General features: G+C 36.3%; 1 protein-coding gene across 6 annotated transcripts; it reads right to left on the bottom strand.

Annotated features, from left to right (window-relative positions):
- Positions 1–918: 918 nt before the first annotated feature.
- BRD9 (bromodomain containing 9) lies at positions 919–24,923 on the bottom strand. Of its 6 annotated transcripts, none has more exons than XM_064666620.1 (18): positions 24,781–24,923; positions 23,597–23,817; positions 21,792–21,924; positions 20,026–20,086; positions 18,962–19,106; positions 17,689–17,799; positions 16,749–16,924; positions 14,585–14,674; positions 13,641–13,773; positions 11,302–11,377; positions 9,948–10,043; positions 9,041–9,173; positions 8,217–8,328; positions 6,582–6,620; positions 6,054–6,125; positions 4,649–4,751; positions 1,796–1,963; positions 919–1,092 (listed from the first exon to the last, which is right to left on the bottom strand). In XM_064666620.1, the coding sequence occupies exons 1-18, from the start codon at positions 24,851–24,853 to the stop codon at positions 992–994; spliced, it is 2,043 nt and encodes a 680-aa protein (XP_064522690.1). In that variant the 5' UTR covers positions 24,854–24,923; the 3' UTR covers positions 919–991. The 6 variants fall into 6 exon arrangements, with proteins under 6 accessions (XP_064522690.1, XP_064522699.1, XP_064522708.1 ...); XM_064666629.1 differs by having other exon boundaries at positions 16,749–16,864; XM_064666638.1 differs by having other exon boundaries at positions 16,749–16,861.
- Positions 24,924–24,925: the final 2 nt, after the last annotated feature.

The raw sequence follows: 24,925 nt of genomic DNA, 5'->3' as shown, positions 1-24,925 counted from the left end.
CAAGGGATCACAAAAACACCCATCTTTTTCAGATCCAGGGTAGAAGTCCTGTAGTGAGCATTTTACTGCAACTACAAAGTACCGTTACTCTCAAATTAAGTATTCTCTAGAGTGATTAAAAAACAGATTTAAAAATATGGGGAAATGCTTAAAACCAACTTCTGCAGATTATTAGCATTAGGAGGTGGGAAACAATAATGATCCCAATTGCAGTAGTTCTTTGTTTCTCCTTGGATATGTTCAGATTAAGATCTCAACAGAACTAGTAGATTAAATATCATGGCCAGTCTTCGCGAACGAAGATCTGGGAAAGGTCTTTACCCTTCGAGCCTGCGCAGTGGATTTTTTAGGTGAGACACAGTGTGCGCTGAACTGAGCCCACCCTTTAATCCTGAGGTTCATCTGCCGGGGCCAAGTGAGCTTGGACGGTGGCAGCGAGGTCCTCAGGATGTAGGTTTGTTTAGAGTGACCTTCTCTTAGACGGGTGGCCTTACGGGGCTGACGAGCTCCATCTGCCCGGAGGGGTTCCCTGACCGGGAATCAAACCCGGGCCGCGGCGGTGAGAGCGTTGCATCCTAACCACTAGACCACCAGAGAACCCCAGATTAAACATATTAGAAATATTTAATGACTGCTGCCATGATTCTGGGAAAATTATCACTTTTTAGTTTCTATAAAATATGAATTTTTCTAACACATTATTTGTTGTTTTTCAGTCAAGATTCACACACCAGTAGACAACAACCTCCCTTAATACACAAATTGAAAGCAGTTCTTGGTACATTGCTAACAACACAATGCACTAAGTAGGGGGTTTTTTTCTTATTTTTTTTCTTTTTTTTTTTGTTTGCCTGTTTAATCCTGCATATACAATAATATTATACAGGAATCCTCATAGAAAAGAGGACAAAATTACGGTTTCTGTCATGGACAAAAACTTTATAAAAACATAATACAATTAAAATACAAAATATATATAGTACATGTCAGATTAGTTACTAGTGGCATTTGAGGTTTCCGGAGACTGAAGAAATTCATAGGGATCATGAACCATGTCTTGCTGTTCTCCAACACTCAGATGAGAGGGGCTTCCTGTAGAACACGGGGAAAAAAAATCAAAACTTTTAGAAGTACAGAAACATAATGAAGAGATAGTTATGTATATAAACAGCATGGTTATTTCACATTCTCAGTTTATACTTTTAAATTACATTTAAATAGGAGATTATGAAAAAGAAACCACAAGATTCTTAGTAATTTAGCTAATTGCTAATTTAGTAATTGGAAAAGTAGTCATATTACTCTGAGTTGAAAAATTATACAAAATGCAACTGAGTATCATTCAACCAACATCTCCTACCTTCTCAGAATGACACCAAATTGTTATGCAGTTTATCACCGAATTTTACAGTTAACAATGGAATGCTTTGTAGTAGTTGCTGCAACTACGCTGAAGCAAAATAAACATTATATACTCCTTATATTTCTAAAGGCATTAAATGCAAGTCCTTATAGGGATTTGCCAGTCAGTATTGATTTACTTCACGATTGCTTCAATCACACCTACTCAAAAAATAAGTAACTACAATTAGTGCCCTGAATTCCAGAGGTCAAAAGTATGTCTTCTTAGTTGTCTTTGCCATACATATTTAAAAATTAAAACATGATCCTGCAGTCAGTACACTGTTCTATCAGTGTAGTTTCACACAAAGATTCATGTAAATTAAAATGTAAGTTTAAATGAATTTCTATTGGAACACAAGTACTGCAACTTCTGTGACACAGCTAACTTTACCAAGATGATGTTGATCTCTTTCAGAGGTATTGGAGAGGGAACTCAAATTGGATGAAGGCCGGGATCCCACTCTGTCAGCCTGAGCTTCATGAAGGTCCTGCAGCAGCTTAGTTGTTTCATCCAGATGTAAATGATTATCGTCATGGTCAAGCTCCTTCTTCACTTTTCCTAAGAGCCACCAGTTACCAACCAAAATCCATAATTAGCATATGTACATTGACTCATGAATTACCAAGTCTTATAAAAAAATTCTAAAATAAATTAACACAAGTGTTGTCTATTACACAAATGACCTCAATCTTGCATTTTCCTTCGCACTTCTAAAAAGCAACAGCTGCAGATCTGTGTGATATTGGAAGATGAAGGAAAGCCCCACAGGAAATGGCTGAATCTGAACTGACTGAACTGAACTGAAATGCCCACTATTTAAACAGCTGTAAGAGCTTAACTTTTCTTCCTTATCTTTTAAACTCCAGATATGAAATCATAGGATAATTTGCTTTGGAAAGGACCTTAAAGATCATCTAGTTCCAACCCTGCTGCCAGGGGCAGGGACACCTTTTACTAAACCAGGCTGCTCAAAGCTCCATCCAACCTGGCCTTGAACACTTCCAAGAGATGGGGCATCCACAGCTTCTCTGGGCAATCTGTTCCAGTGCCTCACTACCTTCACTCTAAATAATGCATTTAGTTTGCAGCAAAGAAGTCAATAGAAAGATCACTTAAATATCTAACTTAAAATACAGTTAAAATAGGACATGTAATTTACAGAGGCAAAGAAATCTCCATCACAGAAGAACAGTATCTTCTCCAGTTACCGTGATTTTATAATAAGCCAAAAAAACCTGAAATTGGAAAGAACTGGAAATATGTGCCAATATATGCTATTCTTTCATCTGAAGACCTAAAAATAATTCACTCAACTTAAAACACGAAAATAAACTCTTTCCCTTTGTTTTCTTCGATGCAATTCTTGCTAACTTTTCAAGAATTATGATAAGTAATGCCATAAACTCTCTCTGGAAGCCAACTAATCTGGAAGTACTAGAATTTACTTCTAGTACTAGAATTTACTTCTAGTTCAAAGAAGAAAACATAAGCAGTTTTCAGTGGCACAAGAAATTCACAGTAAGATTGATATGTCTAAACATTATCTATAAAATGGATATTCGTTTTTTACTGAACTAAATAAAATAAACTAAATAAAATTAGAGTGTGACAGGATAATCAGAGCTTATAATTGCTTTTCAAAATGCATCTATGTCAGAAATCCTGCTGGAGGGCAGGAGGGCTCTTCAGAGGGACCTGGACTAGCTGGAGAGATGGTCTGATTCCAAGATGAATCAGATGAGGTTCAACAAGGCCAAGTGCCAGGTCCTGCACTTTGGCCAGAACAACCCCAGGCAGTGCTACAGGCTGGGCACAGAGTGGCTGGAGAGCAGCCAGGCAGAAAGGGACCTGGGAGTTTGGATTGACAGGAAGCTGAACATGAGCCAGCAGTGTGTCCAGGTGGCCAAGAAGGCCAATGGCATCCTGGCCTGGATCAGGAACAGTGTGGCCAGCAGGACCAGGGAAGTGATTCTTCCCCTGTACTCAGTGCTGGTGAGGCCACATCTCGAGTACTGTGTCCAGTTCTGGGCCCCTCAGTTCAGGAAGAATATTGAGGTGCTGGAGCAGGTCCAGAGAAGAGCAACAAGGCTGGTGAAGGGACTCAAACACAGGTCCTATGAGGAGAGGCTGAGGGAGCTGGGGCTGTTTAGCCTGGAGAAGAGGAGGTTCAGGGGAGACCTCATCACTCTCTTCAACTACCTGAAAGGAGGTTGTAGCCAGGTGGGGGTTGGTCTCTTCTCCCAGGCAACCAGCAGTAGGACAAGAGGGCACAGTCTAAAACTCTGCCAGGGGAGGCTTAGGTTGGATATTAGGAAGAAATTTTTTCCAGGGAGAGTAATCAGACATTGGAATGGGCTGCCCAGGGAGGTGGTGGATTCACTGTCCCTGGAGGTTTTTAAGATGTAACTGGATGTAACTAGATGGCACTTAGTGTCATGGTCTAGCAACTATGGCGGTGTTGGATCAAGGGTTGGACTTGATGACCTCAGAGGTCTTTTCCAACTTGGTTAATTCTATAATTCTATGATTCTATGAAATCTGTGGAAATCTTCTTTTCCTTTAAGTCTTTCATTACCTTATGTTTTATAATAGATAGTTTGGCCTCTTTCACATTCTGAATTAAAAGTATCTTAAAACATAAGCAGGTTGTTAGTTTGGATGACACTTGTGAAGGCATTTGACCAGCTCAGCAGCCTGCAGAAATGGCAACAGTACTTGTAGCATTTAAAAGATACCTATCAAAGGCATGTATTTGAAACAGCATCCTAATACTTTTACACAACTGCCTTATCTGAGGATAAAGTCTTTCCAGCACCTGAAGTTTCTTATGATTTTTGTTCTGGGATATTCCAAGTGGTGATATGATCGCCCTTCACATAATTACCTAATTCCCAAGTTATTTCAAAAGACATCATATGAAGTAACATCATTTCTGAGCTAAAGCTCCACACTGATTCTTAAAGTTTATGTTACTATGAACAAAAAATACAAGCAAAGCTATCAAAATTGTATTTCTTCAGTTGTACAAGAAAAGTTAGCTTGGATAGCACATGGATGTCTCAAAGGAGAAACAGAGCAAGGTTCATTTATCTTGTACCAGCCCTAGACTTTTACTTATGTCAAAATAGACTTGATACTACTTTTTGAACACTTTTTTATGTGTGTTTGACAGCAAATCCAGCTGTCATTTTGTCTGTGGTACAACTAAACCATAATTGATGTCCTGTATATTTAATTACTTACCTAACGAACTTAACATAGAAATATCAAGAGATACATCTGAATATGGTTTCATAGAGAGAAAATCCAAGTCAGAAGAGTTACTGTCTCCAGCAGATTCTCCAACCTATTAAAACACAAGAAATAGAAAGACTAGCCATAATGACAAGCTGCCATAATAACTTTCTAATGTTTAAGATAAATGCAAAATCCATTCCCTCAAAAGTGTGCATCACAACGCTTGAGACTGGGGCATCCATAACCATCTTGGCCAACCTGAAATTCACAGACACTTCAAACATGGTTTCAGGACAGACCAGTCGTATGAACGGCAAGGGATGTGCACAGTAATCTAAGTATCTTTTATCTGATATCCAGAACTGTTGAAACTCAATTACACACTCAACTCCTTCATGTCTCACAGAAGAACCCTAGTAGGTGTCCCTATCATGAACCACTCCCAGATCCCCTTTTCCCTCATCTCCTCAATGCATGAACACTGATTTATTGATATTTTTAGTATGGTGGGCCTTCCTATACGCAGTATCAGCTGGAACTGGCCTCTCTAGTATTTCTTCTATACATGTGCATAATGACATACAGCCTGCACTACAACAATTTCATTTCTTTCCACACCTGTTGCCATACTGCTAATGTAATGGCACGAAGTTAGAAATCAAAGTAAAAGTCACTAAGCTTCGAAACCTATTCTAACAGAAGTCTATGAGGATGCCTATTCCAGCAGGAGAAATAAGACACTCAGGTAAACACATGACCAGGTATTATCTTTTAGAAATATGAAACTTAGCACTTTAATGAATTAATTTAACCAGTCACCTTCTAGACAAAGATGACTTTTCACAAAACATAATGAATACTTATAAAACTATAAAATTTTATTAGTTGCTATATTGTAATCCATATAATTTTTATGTGAATTGGCATGGAATGCAATGCATTAGTTCTGTTGTCACAAATAAAGATAAAACCTGCACCACTTAAAGAAAGATTTGATTAGTAGCTGTGAAAGCATAAAAGATATGCATTTTTTACCCATGCTTTCTACGACATTTTCAATGGATGTGGTAAAACTAATCAATACTAACGATTTTTTACAATTTTACAGCAGGTTGAATCTCAAATATTCATCAGCAGATCAAGTATCGTTTTCAGTTTCCTAAGTGATCTTCCTGCATTGGATTTAATTACACATGCTGAAATAAACTGGAGAATACAGAACAATAAAGCCACTAACTGCCAAAGAATTAATTTTCAGTACTGAAACATTATTCTAGATACTGTAATTCTAATATTCTACTTCAGACTATGCACATCCTTGCCCTGAAACAAAATGAATGTCTCAATACTACTTTTTTGGGGGGTTTTATGTTGGTTTTTTTTTTCTGTTGTTCCTCTCCAACCATCTTACCATAATCTGTTTGGAAGAATCCAGACAGGTATTATGCAACTTGTGTTCTTCTTTTATAAGAACTGGCAGAACCTAAAGAACAAAAGAGTATTTTAGATCTTAGCATTTCATAGCTTATGCTTATATTTCCTAAAAATGTTTTCTAATAATGCTTGTGTAATTTACTGGTTTAGCACAAGAAGATCCTGGGCCACCACAGAACACTATCACATTTTGTGATGTTTGAGTAGAACCTTTATGAAAAAAAAAAAGACTAGCTCTTCTCTAAGGGCAACCATATACATTCATATAAACAATTTAGAACTAACCAGGACAGGCTCTTCAGGACTAACCTAACAGCCTCCTCTTTCTCCTATATTCCACTTACCATCTTTTTCTGCATTACTATACAGAACAGATGCACATTACATAAAATCAAGAACTTGAATGCTGGAAGCTCCAAGAACATCACTTTCTCTACCTTAAATGCCCAAACACCTTTTCAAGTTTAAAAAAAAACCAAACAGACTGAATGTCAACATAACTTACCTTAACTTCATCCAGTGGTTTTACTGGGATGTTTCGCCTCTGGAAAGAAAGAATACTAACAATTGCTTATATTCAACATATAATAAAGACCTCTTTCTTGTACAATTTCAAGTATTTTCAAACTTCATGCACAAAAGAAGGCTAGAGACAGCTAAGTTTTTGACATATCTGCAATGCAATTACAATGTAATAGTTAATGTTCTGCAATAATTTAGCATTATGCATTTTAACTAATCTTTGAGTCCCCTTATGCTATTTCCTCTGTTCACAAATTTTATACTCAAAAGCAGTATCTTAGTCACTACTTCAGTAACTTCTGAATCACAAATCATCTAAGGTTGTACTTTTAGAGATACTAATTCTTACTCAAATGTAGCAGCACAAAATGGTCAAGCATAAAACACCATGGCATATCATCACTGAAACACATTTAATTACGTGAAATCGGCGTATATTGACATATGTCACAACTGAACAGCACTTCTAAGTGTAAATACTCATTGACCATTTGAAAGGTCTTCAGAAATTCTCATATGGAACCACATTCATAGAACAAGGTGGCAAAAAGGAAAAGGCACATTTGTAAAGCTAAGTTCTCTATGCTGTATACACACATTTGTATATGTAGAGAGTATTCAAAGTACAGGGTTGTAACTTTTTTTAACTAATCCTTTACATTTCTTCCTGTTTCATATACAGTCTTTTTCCTGGTAAAAAATAGCCAGAAAATTCTGAAGGATTGTCTTGTGGTTTTCATTCTATTGCCTCCTTTTCTCGAAACACCGCGCACCTTATTCTCTTTCTAAGTGTGCAGAGATTTAGCATAATCTCATTTCCACCATGTCAGGAAATCTAAGTACCTTCCATCTTCCCATCCTGCCTCCCTTTTTTTATTCCTCAATCATTCACAATGTCAGCATTTTAAATAGCAGACAATTATTTCAAACTAAGAGTGGTTTTCAGAGTGAAAATAACGTGCAATTTCTATTAGACTATTTGGTCTTGGGAATGCAAACATTCCCACTAGAATCATACATATTTCTGAGAAAAATCTCTTCTGAAATCTTAGTATGAATCCCATCAGGAAAGTGTTTTTGTAAATAAGTTCTTCCTTCAGACATACTACATGAATTTAAAAGTTAGCACTGTTGGGTAAAAGATACCTGTACAGTGATATTAATCTGTTCTTCAACACTACTTCCATGTTCCAAACAATTAATTCTTCCAAAAGAAGTATATTTTGCATTTCAATTAAGAAAAAAACCCAAAAACCTCAACAAAAGCATAGCAATATAACTCAGAAGTAGGTACGTAAGTTATCACATTGAGTGACAAGGCTGCCCAAACACTATTCAGTTAGTTGGACCCTGCTATGTCACATGCCCCTGCCCCTTCCTTTCTGCAGCCATATAGTGAACCACAGAGAACTGATCGAGCCAGAGATAAGAAAAAAAATTACTCCTCTGTTGATTAATTCAGTCTGTAATTTGGTTCACAGCATGGCTGCTTGAACAGCTAAGCTTGAACTGCCTAAACTGACAGTGGAAAGCAAAGCATTTCATACAACATTGAAAAACAAACAGGTTCATTCTTGTTCTGATGAACTCGTGACAGTTCTGTGCACCAAGAACACACCTGCTTTAGCTGATAAATAGTTTTGGAATGATCGCCACTGGTGATCTGGTCCAGAAGATCATCCACTATTTTCTTGCTGTAACTTCCAGCATCCTTCACGAATTCTTGTAAGCTAGCAGGAATGGAGATAAGCATTACAGAAAATGTTTATTTTAGTAAAAAATATTTCAACTCAAAATATGGTTTTCCCCAACAACACTACATTACACCTCTATTTTCTTTGTTCTTTAACTCTTCCATGCTTCTTCAGAAAAGCAATTAAGACAGAGTTTTTTTCTTTTTTCTATCACTGATAGTCAGTTAAAAAACAAAACCCAAAAAAGAGAAAAAAGCTTGCCACTAATTCTTTTGGTCCAAGATTAAGAATTAATGAAAAGTGGTATTTTCCTTTTCAAGTAACTTTAACTCTTTTGAAACTCCTTGAAAAATATCACTGTTTTAAAGCCACTGAAATCTATTACTTGCCTATTTAAACTTATTTTCTGATGGGTGTAAAGCAGAACACTAAAGCTTTAGCAACCTGTAATATGCTGTTGTTGAAGACCCTAATAACAGCCTTGCAATAAAATTGGATAATTTAAAAGGGCAAATGGAAAAAAAATGCATCCCCCTACCTACAATCAAAAGCAAAAAACCAAAAAACCAGCACAAAAACCCCACCAACCAGGATGAAAGGTAGCTTCAAGTTTTATAGTGATTTATTTTAAAAATAAGTTTTAGAATAAAATATCAGGATTTGAACACTCCTAGTTGGCATTTAGTCCAAATTACTTTGCATAAAATTACTACAATAAGTTAAGACTTTCTAACTAGGAAGTGCTTACCTTAAGGCACACTGTATTCCAGTTTCATCACCATATGCTGAGTACAAGAGTTCCATCTCGTCTGGTTTCAAATCATGAAATATAGAGTTGTTTTGCAAGGAAGGTGCTGTACTAGCACTTGTAAGAAAGGTTACTAAGGTAGAAGAAAGAGATGATAAATGATTAACACAAGTGTAAAAGACCACTTGGGCAAAAAAATTGTTTTCTGAAATGGATACAGAAATTGCAGTGTCTTTTTTTCTCCAACTGAAATCAAGAGCAATATCTCAAGGACACTTCCAGACTCTAGAATCAGTGCAACTATTTTAACCATATAAACAAACGTATTTATATTATTGGCAAATCAAGAACTAAGTTAAGCACCACACTCCCAGAAGAAAAAGATTCATGGCCACACTTCCTTTTATATTTCTATTTTTTATGTGTGTCTACTTTAGTGTTGGTTGCTAGTCAGTTTCTGGACAGCAGATTAGAAACTATTAACAATATCAATAATACAAGGAAAAAAAAAAATCCACAGTCTGCGAAACCCTCGTCACGTGATGCAAAAATGCAAGTGACTGAAAGTTTTTTACCCTCAACTGTAAGCACAGTTAGTCTGGAAAAATTATCTCCCACAAAGAAAACACACTACCATTATTGAAAAGCTTCTAGTGTGGCTGTAACACTAAGGCAAAACATTAATCCATAAACTTCCTAATTAAGTGATGTTTAATAAGAAGAAAAGTCATTTTAAAACTGCATTCTGCTGTCAGTGGAATAATTATACACTGTAAGAATAACCAAGCAAACTTTCATACCAAGACAGGTAGAAACTGAAACTATTTTATTTTATTTTATTTATACATTTCATTTATACTATTTTATTTAAAAAACAAAAAGCTAAAACATGTTCTTTGGCATTTACCTTTATTTCTTCGTTCATCTTTAAAGCCCAGTGTAGTGAAGCCAGGTAGTAATTTGCTTGACAGCGAACTCAGATCCACTGGGTGAGTCTCTTCCTCTAATAATTTGATTTAAAAGAAGACTTAGAAAAGCATTTAATGCATACAGTTTATGGTGAATATTTAGATTTTACTATTTTAAAATGTTGCAATTAACATAAAGACTAAATGTCTTTTAATCTATACATTAAGCATAGGTACTGTAATTCAGGTTCTCCATTTAAACTTCCAACACATGCTGTAAATATGTTTCCATGTCTAATTGACAAGATCTATGGCTTACTTATTTCATTTTTAGAGTATACATCAACGTGTGATGTATACTAGCTGATTCACAAACATTCAAGACCCAGATTTTATGAAGTGATAAAAGCAGTTTCTTATGTTGACTAAGTGGTAGTTCGTTTACAGAAATCCAGACACCATTCCCATCACTGTCTAAACTTTCAGTGGCCTAATTTCAGAGGTATTAAAGCATATGAATTTTATTAATTTTTTATTTTCAGATATAGGGAAGGGCATGTTAGCAGACAAAATGCTCAATTTCATTCCAGAAAAATTTACTATCAAATGAAAAAGAATTGAGACAATAATAGTGTTAAAGGCTCGTGTCTCCCAGTGTGATTAGTCTAAAGCACTCATATATTCATCAATGAAACAAGAGATAAGCTGTGAACAAATTCCAATCTCAAAAGGTGCAAAGAAAGTGCTAAATCAACATGCCATACAGGAGCATAAAGACTATGACATTTCATTCATTACAAACTTTCAAAACTTCTGCATTTTGAGCTTGAAACTAAAACAAGTGAAAAGCATAAGCCAATATAAATAGCATATAGTAGTAACAGAACAACAAAATAACCAACAGAAAAGATAAGAAATTTAGCTAATGATTTAAATTAGGAAATAAAAAGGTAAAAGATTATTCTGAATTTCATTCTGTGCATCGCACATTTACATAGGATTACAGCACTTTCATTCACCTTCAGACTATTAGGTTTTAACACTAAACTGTACTTGCAGCAAAAGCTTGTATTCCAAGTCTTTATAAAGTTGTAGCAATGTATAAGTGCTTATGAAGAGATATTATCTTCTTACTGTTAGAAATAGTAAAACAGAGCACCTGAAGAGTGAAAATTTGGAACGCAAAGAGAAACAACTTTGGGGTGTTTGGGAAAATGGTTTGGGAAATAATTAATGAAAATAATAAAAATTGTTTAAAAATTAAAAAAAATTTAAAACTCATCTATACTACACAGGATCCTTATGTACAGTTAAGACTTCAAAATCTGCTAGAACATTCAAGACTGCTTTTACCTTCTGCTTCAGGATCAGATGAATTTACTACGCTAAATAATAAAGTTCCATCTCCATTTTTTTTCAGATAACCAATCTGTGAACAGAACCACAAAGATGTAGAAGTAATCATTCAAAACTGTTGAAAATTCAAAGAAGGAGTTACTTCCTTAAGAGAAAACTATAAAAATCATTTTTAGCTGTATTGGGATCCTGCACTGTGGTATTCACTTTTTAATACAGAGAATTATGGGTCACAGCTATTTAGCACCACTTAGCAAATGCTTCAGAACAGAAGACTTAGGAGTAGAAGTTCATATATGCAACTCCTTATTCATCTTTCTATATCAGATCTAATGTTTTCATCCAAACAAACCCAATTCCATTATCATTAGCATGAAGCCAGCCTCTCTGACTGCTAAATCTAGAACACACTTTCTTTTTAGAAGCAGAACTCCTAGCCACAATCTAAGTCACTGCTTATTTGCAAATCTAGAATGAACTGCTTGTTTTCATATCTCACCCACAACCTTCTCTAATTAGAAGTACTTTTATGAACACACAGTCAAATTCTTAAAGAGGAAGAAGTGCTGTGACAGACCTATTGAATCACTCAAGCACAGTGCTCAAAACACACCTGTGAAAGACAATAGAGTACACCAGGGTCTGTAAAGATAGAGCCAGATCTGATGCAACAAGCAAAGCTGATGCCAGAAACTGACTACACGTGAATTGGGCAAAAAAAGACTAACCTCTCAGTAAATGGGGAAAATGAAAACTATTCTCTCCCTACAGAAATATTAGTAAATACTTTGAAGTAAATTGAAAAATAAATCTCTCCCTATTTTGGTTTTTTTCTCCCCTCCCTCTGAAAAACTTTAAAACTCTCTCTATACAGGAGGCCAAAGCTAAAGCTGGCATAAAATAAAAACAGAGGTAAGAAATGCTGGAAAGAGAATGAACAGGAAAAAAATACCTTCAAGTAATGGCAAAAGTTAACAATGGTTGAGCTCTAAAAACATGCCAGTGTTACCTAGACGCTGGGACACTGAGTGAGTTGTCCGGCTGATTAACAGCCTAGACAATGAAGAGCAGCACACCTCGAGCAACTTTCTCAAAAACAGACTGCATCAGCATGAAAGGCCTTTTCAGTGAAGCTAGTAATTAGCAGAAGACTGGTATTGCTTTAAAGAATTTTTAAAAAGCCACTGTTAATTTGGAGGTTTCAAACAGCCTTCAATCCTAGCAAGTCTTCTAATTATCTAAAGAAACAGAAATATACTGAAGCTAAACCTTCACCCACTATTCTTTGAAGCTTTACTTCCTAATCCAGTTGAGCCTAAGGTGATTGCATGACAAGGGCCACTGCTCAAGAAACAGACATTTAAGTTTGAAGACACAACACCACTAATGCTTCAAAGCAAAGTTTCTTCTGCAACAGTTGTTAAAAAATTAGGTAGATAAGTCAGGATGTAGCAACATCCTAATTCTTTTCTCAACTGCAGTGACAGATGAGAAATGAGAACAAGGGTGGTAATGAGAGTCCACATGAGTCAACCGAAACAGAGTAAACGTATCTCAATATAGGTCTGTAGTGAATGTCTGTAGCATTCACTCCAATCCCAGCATAAAGAAATGAAGGAATCCACCACCACTATCACACAGCCCATAAACAGATCGTTCTAAGAAAACTGCACCAATGGCATCATTGTCCTTCTAACCCTTGGAAGGGCACAAAAGCCAAACACATGGAACATCAGAATCACATTCAGGACTATCAAACCTGCTCTCTTATCCCAGTTATTGAAGGATGTCTGTATTTTGTACTCATGCTACAGCTGACAGCTACTGCTTGTAGGTACAAAACTACAAGAGGTTACAGACTCTTCTCATGGAAAACTTCCCATTGGAATTTAACAGATTTAAATTCCAATTTAAATTTAAAAATTCCTGAAATCCTTGGGGGGGTTGGGGCAGGGAAGGAGGAATCCTAATAACACTTCAACTTATGCATAGTTTGCTTTTTCTGAGGTTGCAACAATAAGAAGAATGTGATGTTATTTTAATCACATGCTAAGGGCTGCAATTCAAGACTGAGCAACATTTCACTGCTTCCTGCAAGAGAATTTTCAAAGATGTTCAACAGACAATATAACCCGAGATCCATTTAGGACACCCTACAATGGCTTTCAGTGGGAACTAAATGACACACAACAGCCATACTGGCAATCCACACAGAGCACACATCCTAGATGTTACAGTCCCAGAAAACACAACACTAAAGCCTGTCTCCTAGCATGAATCAAAGCATCCAGTAGTCAGATACAAAATGGAATTGCAAACTGCACTGTGCAGTGGACCTTGCTGTTGGGTAGATATCGATTGATCCTATCCCGAGCTTCATCTGCCGCATGTTCCACTAGTGCCAGGACATGCTCTTCAGCAGTGCTGTCTGTCAGGCTGCATGCGTTTCCCTCAGGTTCAAAAATGCAGCTACAAAACAGAAGAGGAACAGCTGTAGAAATTAAAAGCGAAAACAAAACAAAGGGCTGAATTCTGGGTTTTCCTAATAGAACAATCAGTCCCACTACTCTCCCAGTGTCAGTCTACTTCAGCATTTAAGTGGAATCATAATCATACTATGAACTGAAGTTTTGGAGCAGAAGCTGAGAACTACTAAACTACTGAATTTCAAAAGTGTAATAGTTTCTGTACCTTGGTGAAAATGAAGTATTACAAAACAGAGACTGGGAGTAAAACTGCATTAATACAGGGTGAATGCTATATGCATCTTTAGTCTCCCACATGCATGAATATGCTATTTTCACAAATTCCAAACAGAAAGATGCAGAGAAGATATTACTTGATGAGGGATGGAAACTATGTAACTAATCAGAGAAAAAAAACCAACAGGCTTATCATATCGTTGCTTGCAGTAGGACACAGCTCCCAGTCTAACAGGGAGTCCTTTACTTCCTATGTTTGTTAGTATTGGCAATTAGCATTCCTAATCAGTATTAATCACACCATTCTTTGTAATTGAAATTACTAAATTTAACATTTATCTTTCAGTAGATCCCTTTCCATTAAAGCACCAGAAAAATAAAATTGTAACAGATAAGCATTTCCAAGATGGAACAGGACATAGGTATTACACAAAATCAGAAGAAGGTAACATCATAAGGACAAGTGTGAAGATATCACAGAATATGGCAGTCTTCATTATATTTTATATATAAAGTAAACTTGGTACATCAAAATATTTCAGGGCATTATAGGGACATTAGACACTAGGGCCAAACACCTTAGGTACTGGGTAGAGCATCTCCTCACACCAAATCCATTTCTCTCTCCTGGGTTATCTTCTTCCATTTGCTTAGCTAAGAATTTCTCTCTGTATAGAGATTCAGATCCGATACACAAGTAAGTTTTGCTATTAAAGACAATAAAAAGATCACAGGATCATACTATTGTGAGACAAATGTGTTATACAATTTTGTGTCATTGAAACTTAAGAAAGGGTGTACACAGCAGGAAACTCCTCAACAATTGGCACTTACTGTCACGCTCTACAGGATAATTAAAGGACAAGAATTTTAAGAGAATGTTCAGAAGGTTGCAACATCCTGAACAAAACTTTCAAAAACTACTTAAACATTAGGATGTCTGAGTGATGAAGTCACTTTTAAAACTACAGTAAAGTAGTTTAAAGCTGCTTTAACACTTTCCAGGCACTGACTTCCCTCTTTCCCTTTTTATAACTGTGAAATATGAAGGCAAAAATATCCGCTATTAGGTTCGATTCTCCCCGCAAAGCTTTTACTGTTCATCAAAAAGAATAATACCAGTCTTACTGATGCAAAAATACAAGTGTTTAAAAGGTCAAGTTAACTAGAAAAAACAAATTCATTCCAACGACTAAAGTTGCATAAACATTGAAAACAATAGGAAGGTAAATTAAGGTAAATTCATACCACAAACTCATTGCAAAGAAACCGGTACCCAAATAAAATCAAAGGTCAGTTATTTTTAACTACGTGAATTGTATGTTAAGGTACATATCAAAGACAGAGCAGTACTACATGGATTGGCAGTGCCATTTGCTGGCTCTTTGGCAAAGTACGAAAATACTCCTGTAGCAGAGTTTATGCAAGAATTAATCCTGGGCACCATACAAAACAAATTATGTATCTCCTAAAAAAAACAAAGAACCAAAAACCAAACTACCTCCCCCTCAAAAAGGTGCTTTCAGTTGATTTCTATATGCAATTCAAAAAAGAAGGAACAAATGACATTTTGTTAGTTCTCCATTATAAAGCAACAGGTATGTTTCTGTATGCTGTCAACAGAATAGTTTCCACTGAAAAAATTACTCTGTTTAAAATTTTTTTTGAAGATACACATTGCAGTCTTCTATTTCCACAAAACAACTACATTAAAATACCACTTCTTTCATCAGACATTAAAGAGGACTACAAAAATGCTGGAAGGGTAAAAGAAAATAAAAGATCTGGCTGATTAGAACCCTAAAGTTCACTTTTTAAAAAAATGAGACGACATTTCACCTTTTTTACTTTGAAGGTTTAGGAAAGAAGCCTGCAGAACACATCCACATGATCAGATTATTTAAGACATAACTAGTGATGCTCCGTTACAGGTTTTCTTTCTTAAAATTGCAGCTGAGATAATACTCTACAATTTAAATTCAACACCTGTCTTTGGATGTTTATGCAAGAACACTGAACAAAAGTTGTTTGTAAATTACAGTTTCTGCTAATATCTCATAAAATAACTACATTTACATTCAAAAAATTTACGAAAATTGGATTTTAGCTGTTATAAAAACATGGCTTTGTGAAATGGGGGTGCCTATTAGTTGGAAGATTACTATTGCACTAGCAATGTATTTTATAAAGAAGCTTGATAAGATTTCACTGGGGAGATGTTATCATCTGCTCCAGAAACAATCTCCTGTATCTACACATCATGCCAGATAAGGTTAAAGTTAAATAAAATCATTCACTGATCTGGGACCACTTTGCCCTCCCAGAAAGATCCTGTTACGTTTTGATACAGTCATCCATTTTAGGAAAGGAGAAAAAAGGGACAAAATGCAAAAGGTACTTGTGGCTATATTCCAAATGAAGTAATATTTCTTAACATCATGAGAAGAAACTACTCATTACTTAATATAAAGAATAATAAAAATATCTATATAGACATTAACTGTAAGTGTTTAAAAGAATATGCAGTCATCTTCTGAATTGTTTGTTTCAAGGTGGGAATCACTGGGTTATTAAACAAGTTCTATAAATAAACAAGCAAACAAAATACAATAAAATTGTCCATTTATCCTATGGACCTCAGCAAAAAAGGCCGAAAAGAGGGTTTTTTCCTCACTTCTTTGCTGCTGTCTAATATTACAAAAGCTGCAACAAAGCACTATGCATGCCCATTAAAACCTTTACCTAATAACTTCTTTATTTTGCTTTTTGGATTTCTTGGTAGTCTCTGCTTGTACAGGAACAACTTCAGGGACAGGTTCTTCAACTGCTGTATCTTCATCACCCAGAAGAGCTGCCTGCTGAGAAAAATCCATGTCCTGCATAAACGACATGCTGCGCTTCAAAGCTAACAGCCGTTCCTAGAATCAGAAAGGACAGAGCGGCAGGGACTTAACCTTTCCCTCATAGCCAAGATGCTATGATAATGGGATGGGATGGGAATGGCCATGGCCTTATTTTGTTCTTAATGTCTCGTTTCCAATGGCGATGCAACATGATTTGGTCATGGTAGCATGGCATCAGAATTTCTGCAGCCCAACTATCAAGAGAGAAACAAACAAACAAACAAACTGCATATACAAAACCAACTATTTTACACAAAACTTACCATCACTGTAACACATGCAGACACACACACAACATGTGCACACAGAGTAGCTCACCAAAACTTCATTTTAAAAGCCAACAACTCTATTTGAGTAAAAAGCGTATTTGCAACACACCTGAAAATTCTCCCACACCCAACACCTTGAAAAAAGTAGAGCTTTCTTGTTTATGCAGAAGTAAAACTTAAATGAGATCTTGTTTTTGAAGTTTCACTCAGAAGCAATATTTGACAATAGGGTTTTACAGATGTGAATCTTAATTGCTTCCACTGAGGCCAGGGGAAGAAACTCCTACAGACTTCTGCAGTGCAGATATAGTTGAGAAATAAATAAAAATTACTGAGTTATAATAAGAATGCTATCAAGCCCTTAAATACAGCAGCACTAACAGGCACTGCTATGGTTAAACACAGAAAGATGAAATAACATTTATCATTGCCACTAATTATGTTCCTTTTAAGTATGATAACAACAACAAAAAAACCCCAACTGTTTTCTGTTTTTAATAGGTCTCTTACTTTGCTCATCATCTTAAAGCCTGTGTGCAGTATCTTCTTGGCTAGCTTGTAGTAAACAGTATCTGGTCTGTTGTAAGTCATTGCATTATCACACATCAGTTTAAAATCTGCCTGTAAAATACAAGACAAAAGAACTGTTAAAAATTCTAAGTCCTTTATTAAATGACTGGAAGATACCATTCCACCATGGTAGCTCTGTGATGAACACAGTAATATTTTAGCAGCAAATTCATGGAGTAAATGCAAGCCAGAAAGTAACACAGAAATGCAAACAAGTCTTTTTTGTTTCTTCAAGATGCTCCCAAACTTCCCTTTTTAAGTAGTTGAATAAGACAGTCCAGCAAGCCAGAATTCAGAGACCTGAAGGCATTGCTGATGGCAAGGTTATTATAAATACTTTTTTACTATTTCCTACAAATCTCTGTAGCATACCTAACAAAACAGAATAATCTTTGTCAAAGCACTTGTAAGAAACCTAAGCCATTCTTTGTTCACCTTGCTGGACCTTTCAAGAGAAGAGATTAACCCTGAGAAGCAAGCCAATGCTCTCTGTCAAGTTTATTGTTACATCAACACCACTTTAGGAAACAGTAATTCTGAAGGCAGCTAATAGAACTTCATGGATCAGTTAAGGAAAACTCCTTTCCTTCCAGGAGCTGGTGATATCATGAAAAGATTTCTTACTGCACTCTCTGTAAGACCACGATGCATCTAATAAAGTATTACAACAATAGCAATACATAAATTAGCTATGGCAAGTTGCCAATAAACTTGCCAAGTAACTTTCTGCCATTTCAAATGAAGCCATATGGAAAATAAGACAATTAAAGATAAAAAATACGTAGTTGTTATTGACTCTTACACAAGAAGTTTTAGTATATCCATAGTTCTCTTGCAGACGAGTCAAAATTACATTTTAATCAATCTAACCAGGTCTAGATTAAAAAAAAAAATGAAAAAGGAGAGGCAAGGAGAGGAAAAAAAGAGCTCCAGGTTCTTCAACCACTTAAGTCTTCATGATAGCCTCACTCCTGTTTAAGTTTAGCAGCATGCTTTCCATAGAACTTTAGAACATGTTTTTGGTATCCACAGTAATTTGTAGTAGACTGTAGTAGAATCTGACAAATACAGAGTATTCGTAACACACTGAATACACAAAAGTGCTCAGTTCTGAACAAAATGCACATTAATTAATGTCAGAAAAGCTTCTACAGTTAAAAAGAATCTTCAGTTTCTTATTAGTTCTGAAATATCTACATCTTTATTAATTCACCTTGAATTCAGTGACTGATTTGTATTCATTTGCTGCAATTTTTTCCTTCATCGTACCAAAATCCATAGGGTGTTTTATTATCATGGAATATCCAGGAGCGATGGCATCCGTGACTGGAAAAGCAAAAAACCCATGAGGATCTTTCCTAAAAATAAAAACAATACATTTAGATTTATAGCAGCAAACAGAACAGTTCTTGTTTTTATACCACAATAATGACATAATGGTAGTACTTATAAAAGAAAAAAACACCAAAAGCATTCTCATAAAACAGAAGCACGTTTGACAAATTTCTTGATAAATTAAAAGCATTTTGATTATACCTTTGCAGACTTTTTGAAACACATTAAAAAAAGTCTTTCAATTCAATGATCAAATGATCAACTTAAGCTAGTTCTTGTATTTTTTAATTAATTTTTGTATGTTTTCTACATCTCTACACTCCAAATTAGTCTTTTGGCTTCACTGAGTAAAAAAACCCCAATTCTTCTTGTTCATAAGGTCATCTAAAAATAAATACAATGTTTAATATTTTTGAACTAGTTCCCAATTCAGCTTATTGCTATGTAATAAAAAGGATTTTTTTTTTAACATGAGGTACAAGCTTAAGATCTTATTGAAAACAGTAAAATAAAAAGCCTCTCCAAATCAAGGGGATTATCAAGTAAGCAGGTATAAATTTATTTTGTATCAGACAGGGGACACAGAAATAAACATAATTAAATTAAAACAGTTCAATCTTTTAAAGCATTACAGAATCATAACTGGGTTTTAATCCCTAAATTAAATCATCAGTATTTAATAAATTTAAAATGGCAATTACACTGGCCCAAAACACTTACTTCCCTGCTTAATGCTAGAATTGTCAAGTTGGTAATAGTTTTCCCAAACTAATCTTTAAAAACTACCAGGTCTGGCATGATTGCAAAGGTTAACAGATATACTACAGTCAGTCTTCAGGCACTATTTTCAAACACAAAACCAGGAGAAGAAGTTGTAAAGTAACACATATAAATATGCATTAGACACTGTCGACACAGCTGAACGTACGATACAGTTTATACCTTTGAAGCTGCCGAAGGAAGTGTTCTAGTAATTGCTGGATCGGTGTGCTCTCGTTTTCAGCTGCATTTTGAGATGAAAACACAGATAAGTGCAAGGAAACAGAATACAGGTATATTTATTTATTTAAAAACATAAATACCAGAGAGAACATCTTAACTACAAGTACAGCTTGTATATCTGAAGCTCAGCGTGACACAGGTTTCAAAGCAGAAGCATACAGTACCTATTTCTTCTCCTTTACTGTTTTCTCAGCTTTCATCACATTAAAAACTAATAGACATTAAGTCAGATGTAATGCTAAGTCTAGTAGCTCTTAGAATATATATTAATAAGATTAAAATAAGATGTTATATATTTTTACAGGAAAAGAAAAGTGAAACTTAGTTGCTGAAATCATGCAATTGGGAAATCCACATTCTTACAACATGTTATCAGTGCAATTTTAATGGTTTCTTTACCATTAACCCCATGCAATTAGCTTCTCTGAACCTTTCAATCACTGAGTGACAAACGGATGCAGATTTGCTGGCACGTGAGGTACTGATTACAATTTCACTTCCTGTACAGGTACAAATTACACTATTAATACTACTAGTTAATTACTTGTTCCATAGTTCAGAGAGGTTGCCTTTAATGTGAAGTTTGAAACACTAAACAAGCAGCATGCTGAAATCTAGAATTAAAACTCCAACTCTTCACCATGATATTGGAGCGACATTTCCCTTCTTAACTGGAATAGGTAAGGTAATTTATATGCTTTGAAATATCATTTTACAAGCAGATGAAAATAGAATAATAAAGAGACTAGTTTTTAGCCTGTCAGTTTTCCAAGGTTCCTGACTACCCCGAGACATAAAACTCTGACCAGAAAATTTCAGTTACCTTGACAGTTGATGGCCAACATTCCTTAATTTAATGCCCAGTCATAATTAGAAAACTCCTCAATGAATTACTTGACCAGTCAAAGGGCAGTATTCCAAAGACAAGACACACAATATTCCTAAAGACACAGCTTTTTGCTACCAGGTTCCACTTTCAAGCATATGTGTAACTGAGATCGTGATGTATTTGAAAATTCTCTTAAGTAAAAGTTTCCACTGGATAATGTTGAGTTTTAACTATCAAGCAATGGCTACAGGTAGAAAAAGCATGACAAAATCTGAAATGAATAAACACACAGAAGCTGCCACACACAGTTCATAAATATTTTGGTTGGTGACAAGAATTCAAGATTGGTAAATGAAAAATAGGGTGGTGGGGGGTGGTGTCTATGGTCATTAGAGACACCCTATCACAACTTCCTGTTAATGAAAATAGATACTAAAACTCAACATATGTTATAAAAAAAAAGACTGTAACAACAACTAAGCAGTCTTCACAAGATTTTTTTTTTTTGCCTTGAACTAAGGAAAACTGAAAATTCAGACATTCTGATCACTGTTCAGTAAATGCTAAGGATAAGGCATTAGGGGAACACTGTGCACAATAATACTTTTATGCTAGCTTTATTCTGCCAAGTAATAGAAGCCAGAGACCGATGTCCTTGGCAACTTCAGTCACCTGAAAACAAACCTACTAAAACCTGTAAGCACCATGAGGAATATTGACTTTTCAGACAATGCAAAGTTCTAAATGCTGAAAAAAGTGAAGTCTCTAGATTTCAGCAAATCTTCATGAAAATTTTACATTTTGGTACCTTTGACAAAACTTTGTTGTACATGCTTTAAAAAACAACCAAAATGATTTAATTCCTCACACTGCTCACCTGGCTGAGTTCTGCATGCTCTGACAGGACGATCTGGAGGAGGTTCAACCTCTACTTTTTTCCCAGGATCAAAGTCATCAGTTTCTCCTTCAGTGTCACATTGTTCTTTCTCCCTTTTCCTCTTTTTCTCTTCCTAGCACAGCAGGAAGAAGACATCTTTTAGAAGAACATACTTGGAACGTGCAATCCCATACACCAAAAGAAAAGAGACAGAGATTTCTTTCATTTGGAATAATCATTCTATATCTTAGTCATAATATGGTTTAAACAACACTGCATATATTTTCACTATCACTTTTTCAATTTTCTTCTCCAATTAAAACTAAACTGTTCATCTTTTGCTACTTTGTATTTAACATACTATTGTACTATCATTACTGTACTTTCATGGAAAAGAATGTTGAACTCTGAAGGTATTTATATGTAAAATTTCATGATAACAAGCTACACTAGAGAGCAAAGGAAGTTAATTTACTATTCAGTAAAGATTAGTCTGGAGCTATGCTTTGATCAGTGCACTTTTGTTTGGTGCATTGAACAGGAATGAGTAAAGTATATGATAATTCACAAAGCCCACAAAAGAACCACAAGGACTGCTCTGTAACAGTGGTGGCAATTAATGATCTCCTCCTGAGCTTCACAGCAAAGGCAAGCCTAAATCATTCCCATAATCTTGCAGTCATTATCCATGTTTTCACAGAAAAGCATATTTTCATTAGCCTTGTTTAGTCTGCTGTTTTGCTTCTTAACTATCTGTTAGCTTATTTTGAATGCACCAACAATGAAGTTCTGGGAAAAAAATCCAAACAATCCCCACACTGTAACTTAGTAAAGGCAATTGATGATGCAATACCTGGTATGAAGGACAGCTGTTTTGCTATATTTCAAATCCCAGCCATACTCTTAACTGAAACATTTGTACGAAGAAAATTTTGCACTGTCTATGCTGTATTCAAGAGCTTCTAACGATCCTATGAGATATGTCACTTTCAAGCAACTGAGTCTAACAAATCAATTGGAAATGACAGATGTTAGCCACAAACCCATACACAGTAGCACCAAAAAAATCATGATATGAGCAAAACTACATAACAAAAAAAGAACTAAAAAAGCAGAGAGGTCAAAGAATCATTAGCACACAAAAGAAATACTATTAAAATTAAATTGTACAAGTAACTGTACTGTCAATGCCTTCTTGCTGATTTTAATCAAACTCCTTAAGGTTCAACACAGACAACTAAGGTGATCACACCATTTGCTACTAGCAAAGTCACAAAGCCTTACATGAAGGTTATTCTAAGAGCCAATCTAACTATTGTACCACAATACTCAACAGATCAGACCTCAGAAAGCTGTTTTGAGTAAACATATCAATTTCAATGTCCAGTAACTTGGCATATCTCAGGAAGAGAAATGCAACCGAGATTTATTTGAAAAGCTGAAAATACCCTCCCTGAAAGGGTAGCAAAACATGATTGTGACCTGGCTGAAATACAAAACATCTAACTTAAAAATGGAAGTATTCATTCAAAGCAAATAAATAAGAAAAATGAGCAGTTACAAGAAGGAAGCTTTTACTTTGTTTATAGAATCATCACAAGTATATATCTCCTTTAAATGGCAGAAATACACCAATACACACACAAAAGTTTTCTAAATTTATGAGGTGCTGAGTTCAGACAGTAGGCTTCTTGGAATAGTGATTTAAACAAACAAAAAAAAGCTCTGGTACTCTGCACCAGATATTAGATCTGATAAGCAAGCATGGTGGCTGCTGTGCCTGAATTCTAAAACCCTCAGCTTACCTTTCTTTTTCTTCTTTCTTCATCATCTAGATGCTTTTCTTTTTCCTTCTCCGACTTTTTTTTCTTTTTTTTCTTCTTTTCTTTATGTCGTTCTCGCTCATGATCTGATCTGTCATCATAGTAACTGGAATCATGCCCTGACCCAGAGAGTTCAGTCACTTCGCTTCCTCCAACTTTAAGCACCAGCTTTAAGGGTTTTTCCAAAGGTTTATCCACGTAATCTAAATTAAAAAAAAAAAAAAAACACACAAAAAAAAACAAACCAAAAAAAAAAAATTTTTCATAAATGCACAGAGAGATGATAGCACACAGCAATTACAGAATCACAGAACCAATTCAGTTGGAAAATACCTCTGAAGTTATTGAGTCCAATCTATCACTGAACAACACAATGTCAACTAGATCATGGCACTGAGTGCCACATCCAGTTTTTCCTTAAACACCTCTAGGGATAGTGGCTCCACCACATCCCTGGGCAGCCCATTCCAATATATAACCACTTTTCCTCCAAAGAAATTCTTCCTAATGTCCAACCCGAACCTCCCCCACTGCAGCTTGAGGCTTTGTCCTCTCATCCTATCACTAGTTCCCTGGGAGAAGAGCCCAATTCCCACCTGGCTACAACTTCTTTTCAGGTGTTTGCACAGAGTGATAGGGTCATGCTGGAGCCTCCTGTTCTTCAGGCTAAAGACCCTCAGCTCCGAAGCTGCTTCTAGAAATACTGTTTGTAAGAATTTGCTGCACGTCAAAAATATACACAATACATTTGGAAAGAAAACAATACCTAAGACTCATAAATCCAAACTAATAGACAGTCGTTCAGCACATGTTACGTTGTGATTTTCCACAAACCCGTAACACGGAAGAAACCGACTCCTCGGCTTTCCCTGAAAACGTTGCAAGGTCCTTGTCAGAGCAAGGTGAAATTAAGCATCACTCGAGCACCGCAGACACCGGATCCCACCAGGAACAGCCGCAGGAACCACGGAGACGCCCGGGCTCACAACCCACCCCTCGTCCCGCGTTTCCCAGGCCGCCCCCGTCGCCGGCAGCCCCGGCACTTAAACCAGGGCCTGTCCCTGTGAGCCCCCAGCCCTGCAGCGATGCCGGGTCCCGCCGACAGCCGGGGCGGAGGGAGGGGCGGGCGCGTCCCGGGCACAAAGAGGGTCTCCCCCGGCGCTTACCGCTGTAGGCGGTGGCGGAGGTCGAGCGCCATTCTGCCTTCTCCGCTTTGTGCTTCTTGTGCTTCTTCCCCATGGCAGAGCCAGCGCCGGAGCCTGAACCAGCCCCGCCGGAAGCGCCGGGACGGGCGGGCCCTCCCACCCCGGG

This window comes from Pseudopipra pipra, chromosome 1 (genome assembly GCF_036250125.1).
Source record: "Pseudopipra pipra isolate bDixPip1 chromosome 1, bDixPip1.hap1, whole genome shotgun sequence".
NCBI lineage: Eukaryota > Metazoa > Chordata > Aves > Passeriformes > Pipridae > Pseudopipra > Pseudopipra pipra.
Note: the sequence above shows the minus strand (reverse complement) of the source record. Positions and strands in the feature narration are given on the sequence as shown.